A 21505-nucleotide genomic window follows, 5' to 3' on the forward strand; every position below is an offset into this window, starting at 1 on the left:
ATGAATTGTAAGATCTTTTTGAAAAATAAGATCAATATTCATCTTATCTTTTTTTCAAGATGCTCTTTTGTTAAAATATTCCAAGAAATCTGAACTGTGGACAGCCCAGGAAACTGTTGTGTATTTGGGGGACTACCTGAATGTGAAGAAGAAAGGCAGACAAAGGAATGCATTTTGGGTACATCATCTTCATCAAGAAGAAACTCTGGGGAGGTATTGCTTAAAAGCACCTATATCACTAATGTAAAAAGGGCCAATTTTTCCCTTCTGTTAAGTAATTGTTTATGAGACTTTGAAAGGGCTGAAAAAATGGCTAAAATGTATGTTTTCAGAATTCAGCTCCTTTTTCCTCCTCCTCATTATCATATATGGAGGACCCACATTATGTCAGCCATTGGGCTGGATGTTTTATATACATGATTTCAAACCCATTAGGGAACATTAAACCCCATTGTGCAGATAAGAAAAATAGTGTTCCTGGCTATATGACAGGCCACAGAGTCTTAAACACTGTCACTAAAAATGGTGGCAAGAAAGGCTAAACTATGCAAGCCATATTTCTAAGTAAATGGACGAGTCTGCAAAAAAAGGCAGAAAAATCCTCTAAGGCCAGGATTGAAGCATATCCAGGGATATAAGTGAATACTGAATCCTTAAGACACCCTCCATAGAAGTTTTGGGCAGGGGAGGGATGAGAGAGCAGCTAGTGACAGAAGTTACACATGGAAGGGGATGAGTTTAGAGACCACGGATATATATATATATATATTTTTCCCCCCAGTTGGAGTATAGTTCCTTTACAATATTGTGTTAGTTTCTACTGTACAGCAAAGTGAATCAACTATACGTATACATATATCCCCTCTTTTTTGGATTTCCTTCTCATTTAGGTCACTACGGGGCACTGAGTAGAGTTCTCTGTGCTGTACAGTAGGTTCTTATTAGTTGTCTATTTTATACATAGTATCAATAGTGTATATATGTCGATCCCAATCTCCCAATTCATCCCACCGCCCCCCCTTGCTATCCATTTGTTTGTTCTCTGCATCTGTGTCTCTATTTCTGCTTTGTAAATAAGAACGTCTATACCAATATTTTCAGATTCCACATATATGCATTAATATACGATATTTGTTTTTCTCTTTCTGACTTCCTTTATTCCATATGACAGTCTCTAGGTCCATCCATAGAGACCACCGATATAAAGCAGGGACACAGGAATGACTACATGCTCAAAAATAGGTTTTTTAAAGAAATGCCACTCCCACTGAGGCAAATAACCTGGAAAGTTTTTTGTTTGGCCTTAGTTCTTGACAACTTTAAGCAAAATCTCACCTGAAAATTAGTGATCACAGGTGGTACTCATTGGGTTTAAGGCCTAATTTTATACCATGTGTGTATTTTAAAGGACCTATAGGCAAGACTTTTAATGTAGACCTTGATCTTTAGCCAAATCCAAAAAATGTAAGAAATAAATAGGAAGAGAAAAAAAGAGAGAAATTGGGTGACTCTTAAATAGTAGAAATACATTTCTTGAAAAGGTTGTTGATGATAATACTAATAATAGTAAACATGTACATTTCTTACTACTTCCCAAGCCCTGTTTTAAGTCATTGATATACTAATTTAATTAATCTTCAAAAAACCCTATGAGGTAGTTACTACTGTATTAGTATCCCCATCTTACAGATGAGGGAACTGAGACACAGAGATGTTAAGAAACCTGCACCAATTCACACGTCAAAGTGGTGAAGCCAGGTGTAACGGGTATAATTGTGTCCCTCCAACCCCAGATTCAAGTTGACTTTATAACGCCAAGTACCTCAGACTGTGATCTTATTTGGAAATGGAGTCATTGCAGATGTAATTAGTTAAGATGAGTTCATACTAGAGTAGGATAGGCCCATCATCCACTATGACTGGTATCCTTATAAAAAGAGGAAATTTGGAGACAGACACACACAGGGAGAATGATGTGAAAATTGTAGTTACACTGCCACCAAGCAGGAACTATCAGAAGCCAGGAGAGAGGCCTGGAAAAGATCCTTCCCTAATGCCTTCAGAGGGAGCATGGCTCTGTTGACACCTTGATCTTAGACTTACAGACCCTAGAACTGTGAGAAAAATCAGTTTCTGTTGTTTAAGCCACCCACGTTGTGGCACTTTGTTACAGCAGTCCTAAGCAACTAATATACCAGGATACATGATAGGAGGATCTGAGATGGGAAATAAAAGAGAGAAGAAGAGACAGGGAAGATGGAGTGAAAGGGTCTAACATACATCTGACCAGAAAAAGATAACAGAGCAAATAGAAAAGAATTACTACTTTAATAGATGATTTCTGACAATTTTCCAGAACTGCCAAAATATACTAATCTTCAAATACGGGAATCACAATGAATCCCAAGTAGGATAAAAAGTGTTGTGCACATAATAGGTGATGATGGAAAACAAGTATTTGTACAGATGAAGTAATTATAAAAGGAAAGGGTAGAGGAAACCTTCAGATTGATTAGTTGACCTAATATAAGGTCATGCTGCAGGGAGTGAAAGATCTGCTTCCAGAGTCCATGCACTTTCCAGTACCCATGCTGGCTCCCTTGACTTACCAAAGAAGTCTGGTGAACTGCTACACTAAGTGGACACTTTCTCTTTAAAATCAGTATCATCTGGGGTCATTGTATTAGGATTCTCCAGAAACACAAAACCAGTAATGTATATATGTGTGTGTGTGTCTGTGTGTATATATACATATATATATGTATATATATATACATAAAGATTTATTTTTAGGAATTGACTCCCATAATTATGGAGGCTAGCAAGTCTCAGCACCTGTAATTGGCAAGCTGGAGATCCAGGAGAGCTGATGATATGTAGTTCCAGTCCAAAGGCCAGCAGGCTTGAGACCCAAGAGGAGATGATGTTTCAGTTCAAGTCCCAAAGCAGGAAAAGATCAGTATCCCAGCTCAGAAGCAGTCAGGCAAGAATTCTCTGTTACTTGAAAGAAGGTCAGCCTTTTGTTCCGTTTGTCCCTTCAACTGGATGAGGCCCAGGCACATTAGGGAGGGCAACCTACTTTACTCAGTCTATTGATTTAAATGTTAAACTCATCCAAAAACACCCTCACAGAAACACCCAGAATAATGTTTGACCAAATACTTGGGCACCCTATGGACAAATCAGGTTGACACACAGACTTAACCATCAGTCAGCTAGTATGAATTATGTTCCACTGTTCAGGTGGCTCTTACAAAATTATTTGAGTCATGAGATAAGATAACATTAACAATCTAAGGCGGAGAAAGAGTAACATCTTTCAAGCTTTTTTGCATATCTCTCTTGACCTCTTCTTTCTTACTCTATAGTAGGATCACTTTGCATTTCTTCGTGTGGTTTTTTCCATTCACAGATATGTTGGGAAAGAATATAAGGAGCAGAAGGGGCTCTGGCACCACTTCATCGATGTGGAGAGGCAGATGACTGCACAGCACTATGTGACAGAATTTAACAAGAGACTTTATGAACAAAATATTCACACACAGATATTCTACATACCATCCTCAGTATTACTGGTAAGATTAAAGAAATCAAGAGTTTGATTAAGCAGGACTGTAAATATATATTAGGTTAGATTTCTATTGCCAACCTACCATTCATCTACCTCCACCATCATTCTGGTAAAATTCAATAAACTCAGTTACCAGCTTCCTTCATCTACTTCATCTGCTTCAACTACTTGTAAGATATGTAAGAAATATGACCCTCTGTACCCTGATGCATCATTTGGATCCTTCAAGTCACATTTGAAGATCTGTTGATCCTGGTACCTGGTCCGTCATGGTCGAGTTAGCATTTTTAGTATACTTTTCCTTTGTGTTGTCTTTGTACTTTTAGAGAGAGAGAAGGGACCCTAAAGATCATATCTATACAAATTATTCCCTCAACATGATGCATAAATCCTGTTTCATACTCATTGACCCCCACCCCTTGCAATCAAGTGATAACTAAGCCATAGCTTAAACACCTTCAGTAAGAAAAAAATAATTATCGTTTTTTTTACTTTAAATAATTCCAGTTGTTAGGAAATTGGCCCAGATCAGTCATCTTCTAATTTCTACCTGGATTGTAGCTCTTCCCTCTGGGACCGTTGAGACCAATCCCTCTTCACTATGATATCTGTTTAAATATGCAAAGGCACCCATCCCCACTGACATTTCTCTTCTTTGGATTAAGAATACCCTGCTTCCCCACAGGTGCTGGGTCTTAGCATATTTACACCCTAAAGAATTTTTTTTTTTACTTTGGCCAGAGATATTTTTAGACCCATATTTTATTACTTATTTAATAATAGCTATTATCTATTTTACAATTTCTTTATGTGAAGCACTATGCTGGGCATTTAACAAACAAACATTAACTCTAACCTTTGAAACAAAATAGTTCTACAGTCTACAAAATAGATCACATTGCACAAAAATGCTTGAGCTGATATTCCAACCCAGAGTCACAGTGCATGATCTAGCTACATGCCCTGGCAAGCCAGCCCCCTAGCATAGGTCACTTCATGGACTAATTTTTATTTGTACTTTTTAATAAAAGAATAATAAAAATTTTAGGTTCTATTATATGCCACATACATGTTAAGCACTTTACATGCATGGTCTCATATAATCCTTTTAATGGTCCTATAGCTATTATTACACCCACTTTACAAATAAGGAAACCAAAATCTAGAGAAGTAATAGTGCTCCTGAGTGGCAAAGCCTGGGTTCAAATTGAGATCTTCTGTCCTCAAAGACCACGGCCTTCACCATTGTTATACTGTCTCCCATTTCTACTTTTCAGATTTTAGAGGGCAAGACAATAAAAGGATGTGTCAGTGTGGAACCTTACATACTGGGAGAATTTGTAAAATTGTCAAATAACACGAAAGTGGTGAAAACAGAATACAAAGCCACAGAATATGGCTTGGCTTACGGCCACTTTTCTTATGAGTTTTCCAATCATAGAGATGTTGTGGTCGATTTACAAGGTATGTGAAACTGGGAATTATTTTTTTATTTTTAGTATTATTTATATGTAAATGTGAGGTTTTGTAACTAGTTCTACTAATCATTATTTAATAAATAGATTGTTCAGTGCATAGGCTACTATTTGGAATTAAATTAATCAATTTTGCTGTATGTAGCAAATGATGCCTAGAAAAAATGTTTAAAGCTTTCTACAAGTGTCTAAGGTGTCAAATAATCAGTGAGAAGATCTGGCTCACATTCTCTTGGGCTTCATTCTAGAGCAAATCTGTAACAGCTTTTTTTAAAATTTCACTCAAGTGGATTCGAGTGATGTAGGTTTCTTATGACTGCATGTTGTAATGTGTCACAGTCTTTCCACACTTTCTTTCCTCTAGCTCTTTACCTTTATTACAGGTGTGATACTGGGTTTCATAACTGGAATCATTATGGAACAGAAAGCTGTGTGTACTTGAATCTAACTTCCTTTAAAATCTGCATTAACATTTAAATTTTGTTTCAGTTTGGTATTTTATTTATCAGAATTATTGGCCATTATTCTATCTTCATTTAAATGATAAATGAGTTTTATTATAATTATTTCTAGTAAAGATTCTATGACCATCCTCCAAGATCTTTTCTATCCCCCTTCCATAGCATTTATCATCACTCTGTTATATTACATATTTTACTTACTTATATTATTTATTAATCTGTCCCCCTTCACAAGAATGTTACACAAATGAGTACAGAGATTTTTTACTAACTTGTTCACTGCTGTATCTCCAGCACCCAAAACAGTGTTTTATACAGTGTGTACACTCAATAAGTATTTGTTAATGAACAGAGGAATGTATGAACTAATGAGTGAAGCATTAAAGAAACTTCTGAATCATGAAAATATTGTGATTTAATAATTATACTAAGTGCATGTTATTGCTCTCTAATTCCTGGGTCTGGTATGTCATATTTGACAAATTTAATTACCCAATATTTAATTATTCTTCTTAAAGCAATAATTGGAATATGCAACGCCAAGTCCCTTAACAGAAATTTATTTGTCATAAACCAGAGGATGACCAGGTTTTTAAAGTGTCTTGTATATATTATACTTTTTTTTTTTCAGAAACACTTTACTGACATTTATAGAGGATTTAATTCTCAGACATATGTATTTCTCTTTTAGGTTGGGTGACTGGTAATGGAAAAGGGCTTATCTACCTCACAGATCCCCAGATTCACTCTGTTGATCAGAAAGATGTCACTACCAATTTTGGAAAGAGAGGAATTTTTTACTTCTTTAATAACCAGCATGTGGAATGTAATGAAATATGCCATCGCCTTTCTTTGACAAGACCTTCAATTGAGAAACCAAATAATTCATAGACTATCTAGAGTGATAATGACCACTTAGTGCTGCTCACCAGTGCCGGGCTCTCCCCTCCTTCCAGGGACACCAGTTATGGCACAGCCTGGTTCCTTGGGTTTAGGTGGGAACATGGGACTGGTTCCAGCCAATGATTTGTGAGAGGCATTGATAAGTATCACTTTCAGGCCCATATTAAATTGCCAGGGCAACACCAGGGCAGAGTCTCTTTCCCTCTGCGCAATTACCAAGAGTACACCAGGAGATAGCTGCTCATCAGCATAAGTCCTGCAATGAGGAAATCACAGGAAAGAGCCCCACTGACCCACGATGGACAGAAAACACACATGAGAAATAAACTTTTCTGGCTTAAGCCAGAAATTTTGGAGCTTTTGTCACTGTCCATCAAGACTGATACTATTGGTGTTTTTCTTATTGATTTAGGAGTTCTTTATATATATATATTAAAGAATTCAGGCCTTTGTGATATGCGTTCCTTTTTTTTTTGTTTGTCTTTTGACTTTGTATGAACCTTTTTTCCATGCAGAATTTGTTTTATACACTTGAATTCATCAGTCTTTTATTTTATGGCTTCTAGGTTATATGTCTTCCGTAGATCTTCCCTACTCTGGGTTTTGTTATTTTTAATCCTCCCACATTTTCTTCTAGTGCATTTACACTTGTGAGAGGTCTGAGGGAAGATGGTGCATTTTGATGGCCACCACAGTCTGCCCTTGCACCACACAGATCTGGTGCTTCACACAGGTTTGGGGATCAGCGCCTCCATGAGCTCACCGGAAGTTTACAGAAAGATTGGTGAGCTATTCCCTTACTGCAGTTAGTCTTCGGGGCTGCAACTGGTACACACTCTCTCCCTCCTCCACTATTCATTCTAAATTTCCCTTAACTATTACCTCAGCAAATCTGAGTGCCTTACCTAGTGATGTGACTCAGGCCTACATACGTGCAGGTTCTGAATTCTAAATAGTTATTCCTTTCTCAGTTTGAGTTTACTGCACATGTCTTTTCATAATTGCAGATGGAGCAGGTGAGAACCATTCAGATCTCCTGATACGGGGAGTATAGTTGACTGACACCCCCGGCTTGCACCCCTCTCGATCTACCACTGTGTTCACAATTGAAGTCATGCTCCCCCAGTGGCTCTCAGCCAGTGACTAAGTAAAGCAAGGATGCCAGGCGCAAAATACCTCTAACGGGTGACTATGCACAAGCTCTTCCCATCAGCCTGACCAGAACCTTCTTAGCACTCTGCTGTGGTCTCTGTTGAGACTCTTCCTGCCCAGTCCTCCTCTGTCTGCCCTCTCCTTTCACAGTGCCAGACCTCCATCATGGTCTCCCCCATTGATCCTTTACAGTCATTTCTCCCAACCAATACCTTATATGTCTAATCCCTTCTTGGCATTGGCTTCTTGAAAAACCCAAACAAACAAAAGTTTATTAAAGAAGAATTTTTAATTTATCTTATTAACAAAATAAAGGAGGAAAATCATATTATAATCTCGAAGATGTAGACAAGTCAGTTTATGGTTAAAAAAAGCTCTTTGCAAACTAGGCATAAAGGAAAAGGTTCTGAATCAGATAAAGGGTATTTTAACTTTTTTTTTAAAGGAATATCATAATTAATAGTGAAGCACTTAAAGTTTTCTATTTGAGAAAGGGGATAAGCAAATTAGCTCACTATACCAACCCTATCCACCATTTGGAAAAATCAGAAAATATATATATTGTCTCTGTCCCTGGTTCCTGGCACAGAGCTCCTAAATCCCTTGGAATTTCCTGGTGATAGGAGTGTCTCTTGTTATAATGAGGTGACTCTGCACCTCAATCAATCATCAGTTAAAGTGGGACAGTAAATCAATAGTAAAATAACATTTTGGGGACAATTAGGGATTTGTAATGTGTATTGAGTGTTAGATAAAATTAATGAAGTGACGTCTTTTAAAAATACTAAAGCCAAAAAAAAGTGAAAGATCCTTGGCTTTTTCTTGATAGTCTTGAAGCAAGGAGAAGGGTACATAAGAATTCATTACACTAGTCTTTCCCCTTTTGTGTATATATATATTTTTTAATTAATTAATTTATTTATGGCTATGTTGGGTCTTGGTTTCTGTGCGAGGGCTTGCTCTAGTTGTGGCAAGCGGGGGCCACTCTTCACCTCGGTGTGCCGTACTCTCACTGTCGCGGCCTCTCTTGTTGCGAAGCACAGGCTCCAGACGCGCAGGCTCAGTAATTGTGGCTCACGGGCCCAGCCGCTCCGCGACATGTGGGATCTTCCCGGACTGGGGCACGAACCCGTGTCCCCTGCATCGGCAGGCGGACTCTCAACCACTGCGCCACCAGGGAAGCCCCTGCTTTTGTATATATTTTTAAATCTCCAAAAATGTTCTTTAAATGTAAGATCGTATAAAGGAAAAAATACCAAGAAAACTCCAAAGGACTGGATAGATAGAGATGATCAAAACCAAGATTTACATCAAACAAACTAATCAGAAATGAATATAATGAGTGTTCGACAATGTAAAATCCTGCAGAAAAATCAAGAAGAAATAGAATTATGTATTGGGTGAGAGACTGAGGACAGTGAAAAGAGATTGCTAGCAGCAAAAAGAAGCCATTAACTGACAGAGTGACTTTTTTTTTTTTTTTTTCACACGGGCCTCTCACTGTTGTGGCCTCCCCCGTTGCGGAGCACAGGCTCCAGACACGCACGCTCAGCGGCCATGGCTCACGGGCCCAGCCGCTCCGCGGCATGTGGGATCTTCCCGGACCGGGGCACGAACCCGTGTTCCCTGCATCGGCAGGCGGGCTCTCAACCACTGCGTCACCAGGGAAGCCCCAGAGTGACCTTTTGGATGTTGTAGAACAGGGATCAGCAAACTGGCCCATGGGTCAAATCCTGCCACCATCTGTTTTTGTAAAGTTTTACTGCAGCACAGTCACACTCACCCAGTTATGTATTGTCTCCGGCTGATTTTGTGTTACAGTGGCGGAGTGGAACAGTTGTGTCAGAGACTATTTGTCCTGCAAAGTCAAAAATATTTACTGTCTGGCCCTTTACCAAAAAACTTTGTCAACCCTTGTTGTAGAAGATGAAAGCGGAAAAAAAAAAGGTCGGGATGTTTACACACTTTGTTACATATGGTTTGCTGGTAACATATTACAAAGAAATATTTGATATCTCTACTAACGTGAAAGAAAAAGGGGTAATAATGGGTGAAGAAACTGGAAATTGAAGGTAATAGAGACGTTATTAGAAAGCATATGTCAGAACACATTTTTCTTTGTGAAGTGAAAAAGATAGAATACCTGCTAAGTTAGATGAGACTAGCAAAGTCAGGAATTTGAAAGGAATAAAGATTTTGAAACAATACATATCTCTGTATTTCAAAAGGCAGAAATAGAGCTGAGAGGAATTTGCAGAAAATTACATTTTAAAAATCTCTTTAAATTGTTATTTATTTACACCAACACCCATATATCTGGCTTAAGAAATTAAATGTCCTGATCTCTACCTCCTCCTCCCCACAAGAGGCAATCGCTGCCCAGAAACTGTTGGTTCTCATTCCCCTTAATGTTGTTACTCATTTATTTAATATGATACACTTATATTTTGTATAAAAGTAACAATAAATATCCAGTATTAGTTTTCTGAAATACTTTTAAGCTTTGTATAAATACAGGAAAAGATCAGCTGGGTTTAAAAAGAGCCACAGACTTTCTCAAAAGTGAAAAATACAGTCACTGATATTTATAATTTAATAGAAAGGTTAAATAGCTGACTAGGCATAGCTCAAGTAAGCATTATTAAAATGGAAGGGAAATGTGAAGAAATTAACCAAAATGCAGCAGAAAGATAAAGGGATAGAAAATATAAAAGAGAGACTAAGAGATTTGGAGGAAAGAAGGAGAAGCTCTAACTAACATCACTAGCTGGAGTTCTAAAAGGAGAAAAAGAGAATGAAGGAGAGGAAATCCTCTCAATCAAGTGAAGAAAATGAATCAAGGAGGGCATGATCCATTGTGTCAGATGCTGCTGATAGATAAGATGAGGGCTATGAACCACATTGTTGAAGTTAGCGATGTGGAGTTCCCTGCTGACCTTGATACGGGCAGTATAGTTTCATACTGGGGTTGAAAACTTGCCTGGAAAGGTGTGTTAGTTTTCTTTTGCTGCCCAATTAATTACCACACACTTAGCAGCTCAAAGCAACACTCATTTATCATGTCACAGTCACCATGGGTCAGAAGGCTGGGCACAGCTTAGCTGGTCCTCTGCTCGGTGTCTCCCTGGGCTGTGATCAAGGTGTTGGCCAACTGTGTTCTCATCTGGAGGCTTAACAAGAGAATACACTGCCAAGCTCACCGGGTTGTTGCAGAATCATCTCCTCACAGTTGCAGGGCTGAGGCCCACATTTCTTTGTAGGCTGTTGGCAGAGGGCCACGCTCACCTCCCAGTGGCCACCTGCAGCTTCCTGCCAAGGGGCCCTTTCACAGCGCCTCTCATCAGCTAAGCTTCTTCAAGACCAGCAGGAGAGCATCTCTTTCCTTTCCAGTAGGTTAAGAGGGAGTTTTATGTAACATAACCTAATTAAGAGCCTATTCTGATGGATAGAAGCCACTCACAACTTACACCCACATTCAAGGGGAGGGAGTTATACAAGGGTGTGATTCTCTGGGGTTTACCTTAGAGTGTATCCACACAAAAGGGTTTAAGAGAGAAGAGATGAAAAGAATTGGAGGAAGAGCAAATAGAACCCTCTGTGTGTTTTGCTGTAATGGGGAACAAAGGAATGATGTGGTAGGTAGTGGGGAAAGTGGAATCAGGAGAGATACAGATTCTTTTTTTGTAAATGGGAGAAATTACAGCATATTGACGGGAGAGTTGAAGAGATTGAAGAAATGATGATACAGGAGAAACAGAATAAAGAATTGTTGGTGCAATGCCATTGAGTAGGTGAGAGGGATGGAATCATTATACAAATGGAGGGAATGGCTTTAGACCAAAGCACGGATAGTTTACCCATGGTAACAGGTGAGAAGGCAGAGCCCTGAGTGCAATGCACATGGGCGTGAATAGGGATGTAGGTAATAATGTGAGGAAAGTCTCTGTGAGTCCTTCTCTAGCTCTTCTTGAATTCATTTCTTTCTGTGTCCCTATGACCAGAACCTTAATTGAGGTCTGTGTGATCTATGACTCCTGTTTTGCCCCACATTATCCTCCGAGACACTGGTGATCTCTCTTAAATACAAACCTTACCATGTCATTAACTTGCTTTAAATCCTACCATAAAACACTAAAAAACAAGGAGGAAAAAACAGACAAAGAGTGTAAATAGTGAATTCACAAAAAAAGGAAATACTATTTTCAGTCATCAAATCGCAAATGTGTTAAAAGGTAATAATTCTGGAAAGGTTGGAAGAAACTCTCTTATAACTGATGAAGGGAATGTAAACTATGACAGCATTTACGGAAAGAACTTTGACAATGTATCATGTTCATTCTTGGACCCAGTAATTGTACTTCTACAAATCTCTGATGAGGAAATAATCAGAAATGTGAACAAATGTTTATATACAAGCATGTCTGTTACAACTTTACTTATAATAGTAAAAAAAAATTTAAAAAAATAAAAAATAATAATTTTTCAAGAGCAGGGAAATAGTTATATAATAATTTATCCATATGCCTAATATTATTCATCCATTGAAATTGTATATTTCCAGAAATATTTAATGATATACAAACTTCAAAGTAAAGAAAAGCAATCTATAAACTAGCATTTATAGTATTGATCACAATCTCAGTATATATATGTAAATAGAAAAAATAATATATAGACAATATATGGAAATGTGTATTGTGTTTTTCCCTGGCTAGTGTATTGGTGGTAGGGAATTTTATTTTCTTCTTTATTATCTATATTTTCCAAGTTTTCTGCAATAAGCATGTATTTCTTATACCAAAAAATAGTATTTAATAAGAAATTCAAACGGTTCTCTTTTTCAGTAGAAAGTCCACATTATGGACGATCATATAGTGCTTTCTCCTTTAGCCCATTGCCACTGTCAGTCTTGTAATATACTCTCTAGGAACACTGAACTGCTTATGGTGTCAGTTTGTAGTCCACCCCGCCTCCTTCCACCCCGGTACAAAGATGCTTTGTCACTTGGTGAGTGTTTTCATGCTTATACCTACAGGGACAATTACACCCTATATCTTCTCATCCTTGAAGACTCACTTCAACCAATACCACCTTCAGAAAACCCTCCCTGATACCCTTCATTCTCATTCCCTCCCTTCCCACAACCTAGGTAAGTTACCCCTCCTTTGAAGTCCCCGAATAACTATGCAACGATCACTGCACAGTTATCATGGAAGCTAATATACCCTTGTGTCGTATTACCTACACTATAGGTGAATTATAATTATCTGTTGTATTATTTATGTATTGCTTCATGACAAATTACCCCCAAATTTTAGAGGCTGAGAATAACAATTATCTACCATCTCAAAGTTACTACAGATCTTGGGGATTGGGGATTGGCTTTGCTGTGTAGTGCTGACTCAGAATCTCTCTTGAGGTTGCTGTCAAAATGTCAGTGGAACTGCAGTCATCTGAAAGCTTGACTGGGACTTAAGGTTCTGCTTCCAAGCTTTCTCATGTGACTGTTGGCAGGAGGCATCTTCCTTGATGACTGTTGGTCAGAGACCTCACTTCTTCACCCCGTGGGCCTGTCCATATGACAACATGGCAGCTGGCCTCAACCAGAGCAAAACATCTTAAGGTCAAGAGAGACAGAAGTCACAACATCTTTTATAACCTAGCTTCAGACGTGACATACCATCACTTTTATATTCTGTTAGTTGCACAGACCAACCCTGGTACCGTGTGGGAGGAGATCAAAAGGGCATGAACAGCAAGAGGCAGGGATCACTCGGAGGCCACCTCGAAGGTGACTCTGTCTATCTCACTAGCCTAAACTGAGCCTTGGGCCCCTTTGTATCCCCCATCCCACACTTGCATTTTATAGTGTCTGCTTAACAGTTGGTAATTAGTTCATTTTTGTTTAAGTAAGTGAGTAAATGAATGAGACATCAGTGGTAATTCTATGTATTTTATATGCTCAGTAAGTGCTTATTAGCTAACTACCTCTTGCTACAATAAGGCAAGAGGCAATGATAATTTATGTCTTAATTATAGAAGTAAAGAATGTGTGAGCTCTCCAGCCTTCAGAAAACCGTTCTGCAATAAGGTGGGTTGTGGGTAGATAAGTGGATGGACAGAAGGATGGAGAAAGTTGGAAGGAAAGAACAGCAAAGTTCCCCTCAGCCCCACCTCTGTTTTTATAAGGAAAACTATTTTGCTTCATCGTGTTTACTTTTTTCTAACTTCTTCCCCCTATTCTTTAATTTCTCATAGCAAAATTGATATTAGGAAATTTTCAAGTAATTTTTAGAAAAATTCCATTATCATTTTTCTAAATTGAACTAAATAATTAATTTATATTATAATCTTTTGTGTGTAGAGTTGTGAAATGACAATATTTTAAAAGCTAAGTTTGAGGAGTTGAGTTCAACGTAAGGAGACAATTTCTGTCCCTTCGAACATCAAAAATGTCAGGCTTTTGTTACTGTCTTTCAGCACTGCTATTGTTTTGAGGATGATGCTTGTTCTGTGCAGTTTGGTTATACAGATGTCCTCTGCCTGAACAGTTCAGTAGAAACTAGGTGTAAAGTGTAAGAAGCAAGAGAGAGTGAGAGAAAAAAAAAAATAAATCTCTTTATTATGGTGCATAAACCTTCAGTGTGAGGGAGCTTTGCAGCTGCACAAGGAGAAAAATGCATTCAAAACTATAATGCCAGTGTGAATAATCCTTTCTCAAATGCTGCTTGCAGACTGCTCCAGCTTTGTCAGGTGAACTTGAACCGGGCCATCAGATTGGCCCCCATTCCCATTGCACACTCTGTCTATCACCCCAGGGCATTCACCATCTTGACTGTTGTTTAAAGAGAACAAGCAATCCATCATTGAACCAGGGAGTCACTTTCTCATAGAAAAGTAAAATCAGCATGTGACACTACTCAGCCCTAGTGTTTTGCAGATTAAAATGATACATGGCGACTCACGTGTTACTAGGAAGATTAAGTCAGTTATCTTGTTCTGCTGCCCAGACAAAAGAATTCCCCTCAAGCAGTAAGGGGAGCTTTACAGAAACTGAAAAAGTTGGACTCAACTATACGGTGGTAAATCAGAGAATCTAACAAGAAGGCAGAAAAAGAATGTTACTTTACATCTAGGCACCTTCCCTGAAAAAATGGTACAAAGAAGAATCCATCACGAAAGGAGGAGCTATTAAATCTTTGTACAAGCCTCTGCTGTTCGAGATGCCAATTTTATTACCAGAGATGGGCACGCAATTTATTGTCTGACTGCCTTAGCAATTGATTTAAATATGGTGAAATAAATGAGCAGCCGCTGGCCCTGGGGCAGTTAGCTTCATGAGAGTAGGTTGCAAATCCTGCAGCTACAGTAACTAGTTATTAACACTGTTATTCCATTGTGTGATCTACACAGTAATAAAATTTTTAATGAATCTCATACAGAAATGGGTTCACAATGCAAGGCTGGGATTACAGCCTTTAGTGTAACAAGCTGAGGTAAACATTTATCATATTACAGAAAATAGTATTTTTAAATAATTGAATCTGTAACTGTTACATTTGTTTTCAAAAGTAATTTTCAAAAGGAAGAAGACCCAAGTGAGTATCAAACTGTTTAAGATTAAATAAGTGCATTAATTAAAGTTAACATGAGAAAAATTCATTTCTCTCTAATTAAATTTTTTAACTTAAAATGATATTCAAGTTTAATTTGTGTTTTGCCATTTAAGCCATACACTGAAAATGACACAGGTTAAAGAGAAGGAATTCTGTTTTCTTTTAGGTTCTCATGAATTTTAGGCAACACTGTTGTTAGAAATGTCTTCACTATGTCCATTTTGCCCATACTTTGCCAAGCCAAATTCTTCCTTAAAGTACAGACCATTTTTCTAGTCAATGGGGTTTCAAATCAAAGAATGCCCTATTTTGTTACTTTTAACTAAATTTTCAAACATTGCTTATCTATATCCATCTATATATTCTATACATGTTCTATATGAATAAATGATAGTGCTGGAATATGCAAGTTTTCTCTGCCAAGGACAGACACCAGATTTAACCCTCTTTTCCTACACAAATCACCAAAAAGGAGAGGGACTATTTAAACACTTTTGTTAGACATTTGACATGGTCTTTTCCAAATAACAGAAGGACCCACAGAGACTGGCTTTGAAGGGCCGTGTTCCCAACATGGTTTCAATAGGGAACATTCTCTCTGGGCTGAGCACCTGGATCATGTGCAGCGTTCCCTTGGGCTGGACAGCAGTCACTGAGCCACCTGCATCGGAGAGGATGGTATATGAGGGACGGGAGCCTCTGGCCAGCTGTATCCTTCCCCAGCCTCCGGGGCATGTTAGTGCAGGAGCCAGGCCAGGCCCGACCAGCACACAGGCATCATCTGAGTGGCTGGCCTCTTTGCCCTACCATGGACATGTTAGCAAGGTCCTTCAATGGGTGTAGATAAAGGTTAAGTGCAGTGGAGCCTGGGGCCGTTGAAACATGCCTTGTGCAAAGACTCAAAGCCATAAATTGTACTGACAAAGGCAATTTAAAATATCAAAGTCCTAGGTCTTTCAGACGAGCACCAAGGAAGACGATGTGAGATGGAGCTGGATGTTAGTGAGAGCTCTGCAATTCAGCGTGACATCGACAACTACTGCAAAGAGACCCGAGCTCATCCCCTCCTGCCTGCTCTCCTCACTCCATCCCGGCAGCATGGCCCCTGCCCTGTCTGAGCTGAGCAAGGACACAGTCAACAAACAAAAAATTATTCCTAAGCATCTTGAGACAACATGATCACATATAAAGGCTAATTAAACTTGGCATCTCTAAAACTCTGCATTGCTAAGTATCAGCTTTTATTACATTTCACTCTTGGTTACCAGAGGGAAGGGGAAAAATGCAAACAATCAAAAAGAAGCCTTTTGTTTAAGATCCGTTCTACATAGGCCAGTGACACATTGTTGTTGTTCAGTGGCTAACACAGTAGCTGATGATTGGGAGACAGAAAGCTCCAAATTGCCCTGGATGTGAAGAGATGCCAGATTTTGTCAGTAACTTAAAAATTAAATTAAAAGACAGATCAAGGTGAATTAAGTGCTTTGGTCACTTGGTATACATCAACTATTTTAGTTCCTTGGTGATTTTTGAAGATGTGCCCAAAATGCCTTGCTCAGAACATTTACCAACCAGAGTGTATCTCAAATGCTAAAATGGTGAATTGAAAAAGGTGAATTGAAAAAGAAAAGTCAATACTTTATAAATTTTAAAAATCAGTCCAGTCATCAAGCAAATATTGTTTTCATGAAGCATTTTATAGTTCAGTACAGCTAGCTCATGCAATTGCTAGAAGAGAAAAGAGACCCTGCCAAGTGATTTGTGTATTTATTGTAGTGTTTCTACTGGAAAGACTAAATATATATTCCACCCTGCTGACAGTCGCTTCCCTTTTGCCCCTGCAAAATAACTCTAGAGTTATTTTCTCTTTCAAATGCTAACAACATCATGTTTCTTGTGAAAAGAACTAAGACTCAGAGAGCCAAAGGCACCTAAGTCTAAATTCAGAAGTATGACTTTTCAGGAAATACACCCACTTTTTTTTTTTTTTTTTTTGGAGAAAACTGTTTAAAAATCCAGACTGAATAGCTGCTTCTCAGTTGGAAAGGTCACTTTAAGTGCACTGTCCACAACATTAACTAGAAATGACCCTTGTCATCACTCTCAGCATGTGGGACAGAAGAAACAAATGAAAAGGCACACCCAAAAGATGGTTTCTAGAATAGGCCACTTGGATAATAAATGAGACGCTGTGCTCGTGGACCACATGGGCTCCTGAGGCATTGTTCCCACTGTGAGAGCATGCTGGGTGGCTTCGAGATTACAAGGCTGCAGAGAACTGCAGCATCTCCACTGGACCATCATCCCAAAGTGATGAAAACACTGTCTAAAGTTTCCCAGCTAAGAACACTCCTTCAGTAATGTATTTCAGATTGTGATGTTGTATTTTGGTGATTGTATATTCCTTCCTATGCACATTTTTAGGAGAATAAATCAAGGAAAATGTTTTAATTATATGATGTGCACACAGTTTTTTCCCCCTGGTATTTAGCTGTTGTCGGGAAGGACTTCACTAAGCAGAATGTTCTTTGTCCTTGCTACAGTAAACAGTTAAATTATAGAGCCAGCTGCTTGCTTGCCAGGGAGGTTGGAGAGGAAAGAGCATCCTGTCTTCACTTTTCTTCCCATGTTACCAAACTGCTTCTTATAGACCCCCATCCTCATCTCCTGCACCCTCTCCTCTTCCTCCCTCCCTACCTCTCTAAAGCCAAAAACATTAAAATTAAAAATCGAGAACTTCTGGCACTGAACTGATGGGTGGGGCTACACCGATTTTCTGGTCTTTCCTCTTCTGGGAAATAACTTTTAAACATCAGCAGGTGGTGACGTCACTTCTAGTTCTACCTGCAGTCACTCTCATTAGGCCTCCTTGAAGGGAAGAGTCTGGTGAAATCACAGGTATGTGCCCTGGCTCTGCCACTTACTAGAAGAATGGTACCTAGCCTCTCAGAGCCTTAGAGTTCCCATATGTAAAATGGGTGTAAAAAGACACACCTTGTGATGTTGTGAGGATGGAGATAATGCATGTGAAGGACCTAGCTCAGTGGCTGGCACATTTTGGTGTTCAGTAAGTGATAGAAGTTTGTTATCATTATTATCTAAACTCTTTCTCCTTTGCAGTCCTGCTGAATTCATTTCCCCAGCCCCACTCTCATTAACTTTAGTGGCCAAGGCCACTTAACTGCAGGTAACCTCAGACTCTCCCCCCAGATGCAGGGGATAGTCTTGCTTTTAAGAAGTCATTTCTTTTTTTTGAAAATTTTTATTGAAGTATAGTTGATTTATGATGTTGTGTTAGTTTCTGGTATACAGCAAAGTGATTCCATTTATATATATATTTATATATATATATATATATATATTCTTTTTCATATTCTTTTCCATTATGGTTTATTACAGGCTATTGAATATAGTTCCCTGTTCTGTATAGTAGGACCTTGTTGTTTATCTATTTTATGTATAGTAGTGTGTATCTGTTAATCCCAAACTCCTAATTTATCCTCCCCCCACCCTTTCCCCTTTGGTAACCATAAGTTTGTTTTCTATGTCTGTGAGTCTGTTTCCATTTTGTATATAAGTTTATTTGTACCTTCTTTTTAGATTCCACATATAAATGATATCATATGATATTTGTCTTTCTCTTTCTGACTTATTTCACTTAGTATGATAACCTCTAGGTCCATCCATGTTGCTACAAATGGCATTATTTCATTCTTTTTTATGGCTGAGTAATATGCCATTGTATACATGTACCACATCTTCTTTATCCATTCATCTGTCAATGGACATTTAGGTTGCTTCCATGTCTTGGCTATTGTAAATAATGTTGCTATGAACATTGGGGTGCATGTATCTTTTCAAATTAGAGTTTTCTCTGGATATATGCCCAGGAGTGATATTGCTGGATCATATGGTAATTCTATTTTTAGTTTTTTAAGGAACCTCCATACTGTTCTCCATAGTGGTTGTACCAATTTACATTCCCACCAACAGTGTAGGAGGGTTCCCTTTTCTCCATACTCTCTCCAGCATTTGTTATTTGTAGACTTTTTTTAATGTTAGCCATTCTGACTGGTGTGATACTTCATTGGACTTTTTTGGTTTTTTTGCGGTACGCGGGCCTCTCACTGTTGTGGCCTCTCCCGTTGCAGAGCACAGGCTCCGGATGTGCAGGCTCAGCGGCCATGGCTCACGGGCCCAGCCGCTCCACGGCATGTGGGATCCTCCCGGACTGGGGCACGAACCCGTGTCCCCTGCATCGGCAGGCAGACTCTCAACCACTGCTCCACCAGGGAAACCCCCTTCATTGGAGTTTGATTGCATTTCTCTAATAATTAGTGATGTTGAGCATCTTTTCATGTGCCTATTGGCCATCTGTATGTCTTCTTTGGAGAAATGTCTATTTAGGTCTTCTGCCCATTTTTTGATTGGATTATTTGGTTTTTTGTTATTGAGTTGTATGGGCTGTTTGTATATTTTGGAAATTAAGCCCTGTCGGTCACGTCGTTTGCAAATATTTTGGAGAAGTCAGTTCTAATCAGGGTGTGAAGAAGTGGGAAATGCAAATAACAAAAACAGCAACAGTAGTAGGTTCCGTTCATGTAGTTATTTACTAATGCTTATTCATCATTATCATGTCATTTAAACTGTATCAAATTACTGTTTTTTAAGTCAAAATAGTCTAATTTTGACAAGTTCATTATGGCCTAGCCTAAATAATACTCAACATGATCCTCTTGTTCTATCTCTCTTCAACCTCATCACCAGGTAGTCCCACATCCACCCAGCCTCATCTGACTGCAGTTCCCCAGGTAAGCCTGCCCTCCCAGAACTGTTTCCCGAGGCTCTTACCTTTGCCTGCAATATCCTCCCCTACCTCTCCTGGGAAGCTCTTATTTGCCCTTCAAGACAACTCAAGTTTCACCTCCTCAGGGAAACCTTCTCTGACTCTTCTCCTACTTCCCTCTAGTTACACACGCACACAAACACACACTTGCACGTACACACACACACACACACAGAGCCTCCATTACACCATCACCAACCTTTATGGTGGGACCTCAGCTGAGCAGTAATTGCTTGTTTATGTATATGCCTCCCCCATTAGATTATGAGTACGTGAAAGCAGAGATTGTGAGTTCATTTTGTCAGCACCAGTGCCTAGCCTAGCACTTGGTCGTTAATAAGGCCCTGTTGAATGAGAGAATTAAATCATTAAAAATCACAAGATTAATTAAGAGTGTAGTTTTATGATTGACCCATTGTGGCATAACTCCTGGTGTAATACACTATTTAACATTATGCCACGCACATTGCACGTGTTCCATAAATGTTTGTGAACTGAATGAATGAATGATGGCAGGTGAAAATCTCTTAATTAGATCCAGAGGGTCCTCTTTATTTGTACAATCCAAACAAGAAAGGCGTTCGTTCTCAGACACTGAAAAAAACTATGCCGCCATCTTTGTCTTACAAAAGACTCATCTGAATGATAATGAGTGTGGAAAATGGATTAGCTCCTGGGTGGACAGGTTTTTTCTGTTTGTTTGTTTGTTGTTTGTTTTTGTTTTTCGGCTGGGTAAAAAAGTGAAAGAGTGATGAGTGCTCCATGGCTTAGGGAGATTTAGTCCCCTCTTATTTTCCATGATTTTAATTTTAGTGCTTATTTAATTAAGAAAATTAAACTATTTGGGGTACATTAATTTAAATTGATAAAAAATAATGGTTCCCAGGGTTGTGTTAATGTTGATTTTTATCATTATTTTATAACTCTGGAGAAATTGGTTATCATCTGTTCTTGGATTCTAGTGATAAGGCATCATTATCACCAGGAGTATTCTACTATTATGTGGCCAAAATGTGTTAGTAATCAAATTTTTAAAATGATCACTAAATGTTGCTAACCCTCATTGTATGTATTACTACATAATATGCATCAAATAAAGTACTGAATTATTTTTAAAATAAGCAATAAAGAAGACCTAGTTTATGGGTCTTGGCTCAGAAACCAAGTGTTTTAAAGTGCATTAAGAAGGCTGTTTTTCAAGTTTCATGAATTAAAGACTGTGGTTCATCCTTTAGCCAGAGCAGACAAGCATCATTGACATTAAGGATACATCATAAAGCTAAAATCAAGCAAAACAGACTTCAGAAAAAAAAATTATCAGGGATAAAGAGGGGTTTTAATTGGGTAGTGTGAAGTCTATGGATCAAATTGGGAGTCTAACAAATGTCTGACTCCATTTTTGATGTTTGATGATTGCCAGCTGTGAAGCCCCTCCACTGTCCCTTACCTCTCTTCCCCACATCTGGATGAGCTGACCAGAA

At 38.6% G+C, this 21505-nt stretch overlaps 1 protein-coding gene across 7 annotated transcripts in view; it reads left to right on the forward strand.

Moving 5' to 3' along the window:
- Positions 1-21505, forward strand: part of ALPK1 (alpha kinase 1) — a 151851-nt gene that overhangs the window by 125879 nt on the left and 4467 nt on the right. For 5 of the 7 annotated variants that reach the window (XM_060012894.1, XM_060012893.1, XM_069540702.1 and 2 more), the window contains 4 exons: positions 60-213; positions 3413-3575; positions 4849-5035; positions 6199-6858. In XM_060012894.1, the coding sequence (XP_059868877.1) occupies positions 60-213; positions 3413-3575; positions 4849-5035; positions 6199-6398 (704 nt within the window). In that variant the 3' untranslated portion in view covers positions 6399-6858. Of the gene's footprint in view, positions 1-59; positions 214-3412; positions 3576-4848; positions 5036-6198; positions 6859-7047; positions 7189-19945; positions 19990-21505 lie in introns of those variants that run through there. The other 2 variants (XM_060012896.1, XM_060012898.1) reach the window with 2 other exon arrangements.

This window comes from Delphinus delphis, chromosome 5 (assembly GCF_949987515.2).
Source record: "Delphinus delphis chromosome 5, mDelDel1.2, whole genome shotgun sequence".
Taxonomy (NCBI): domain Eukaryota; kingdom Metazoa; phylum Chordata; class Mammalia; order Artiodactyla; family Delphinidae; genus Delphinus; species Delphinus delphis.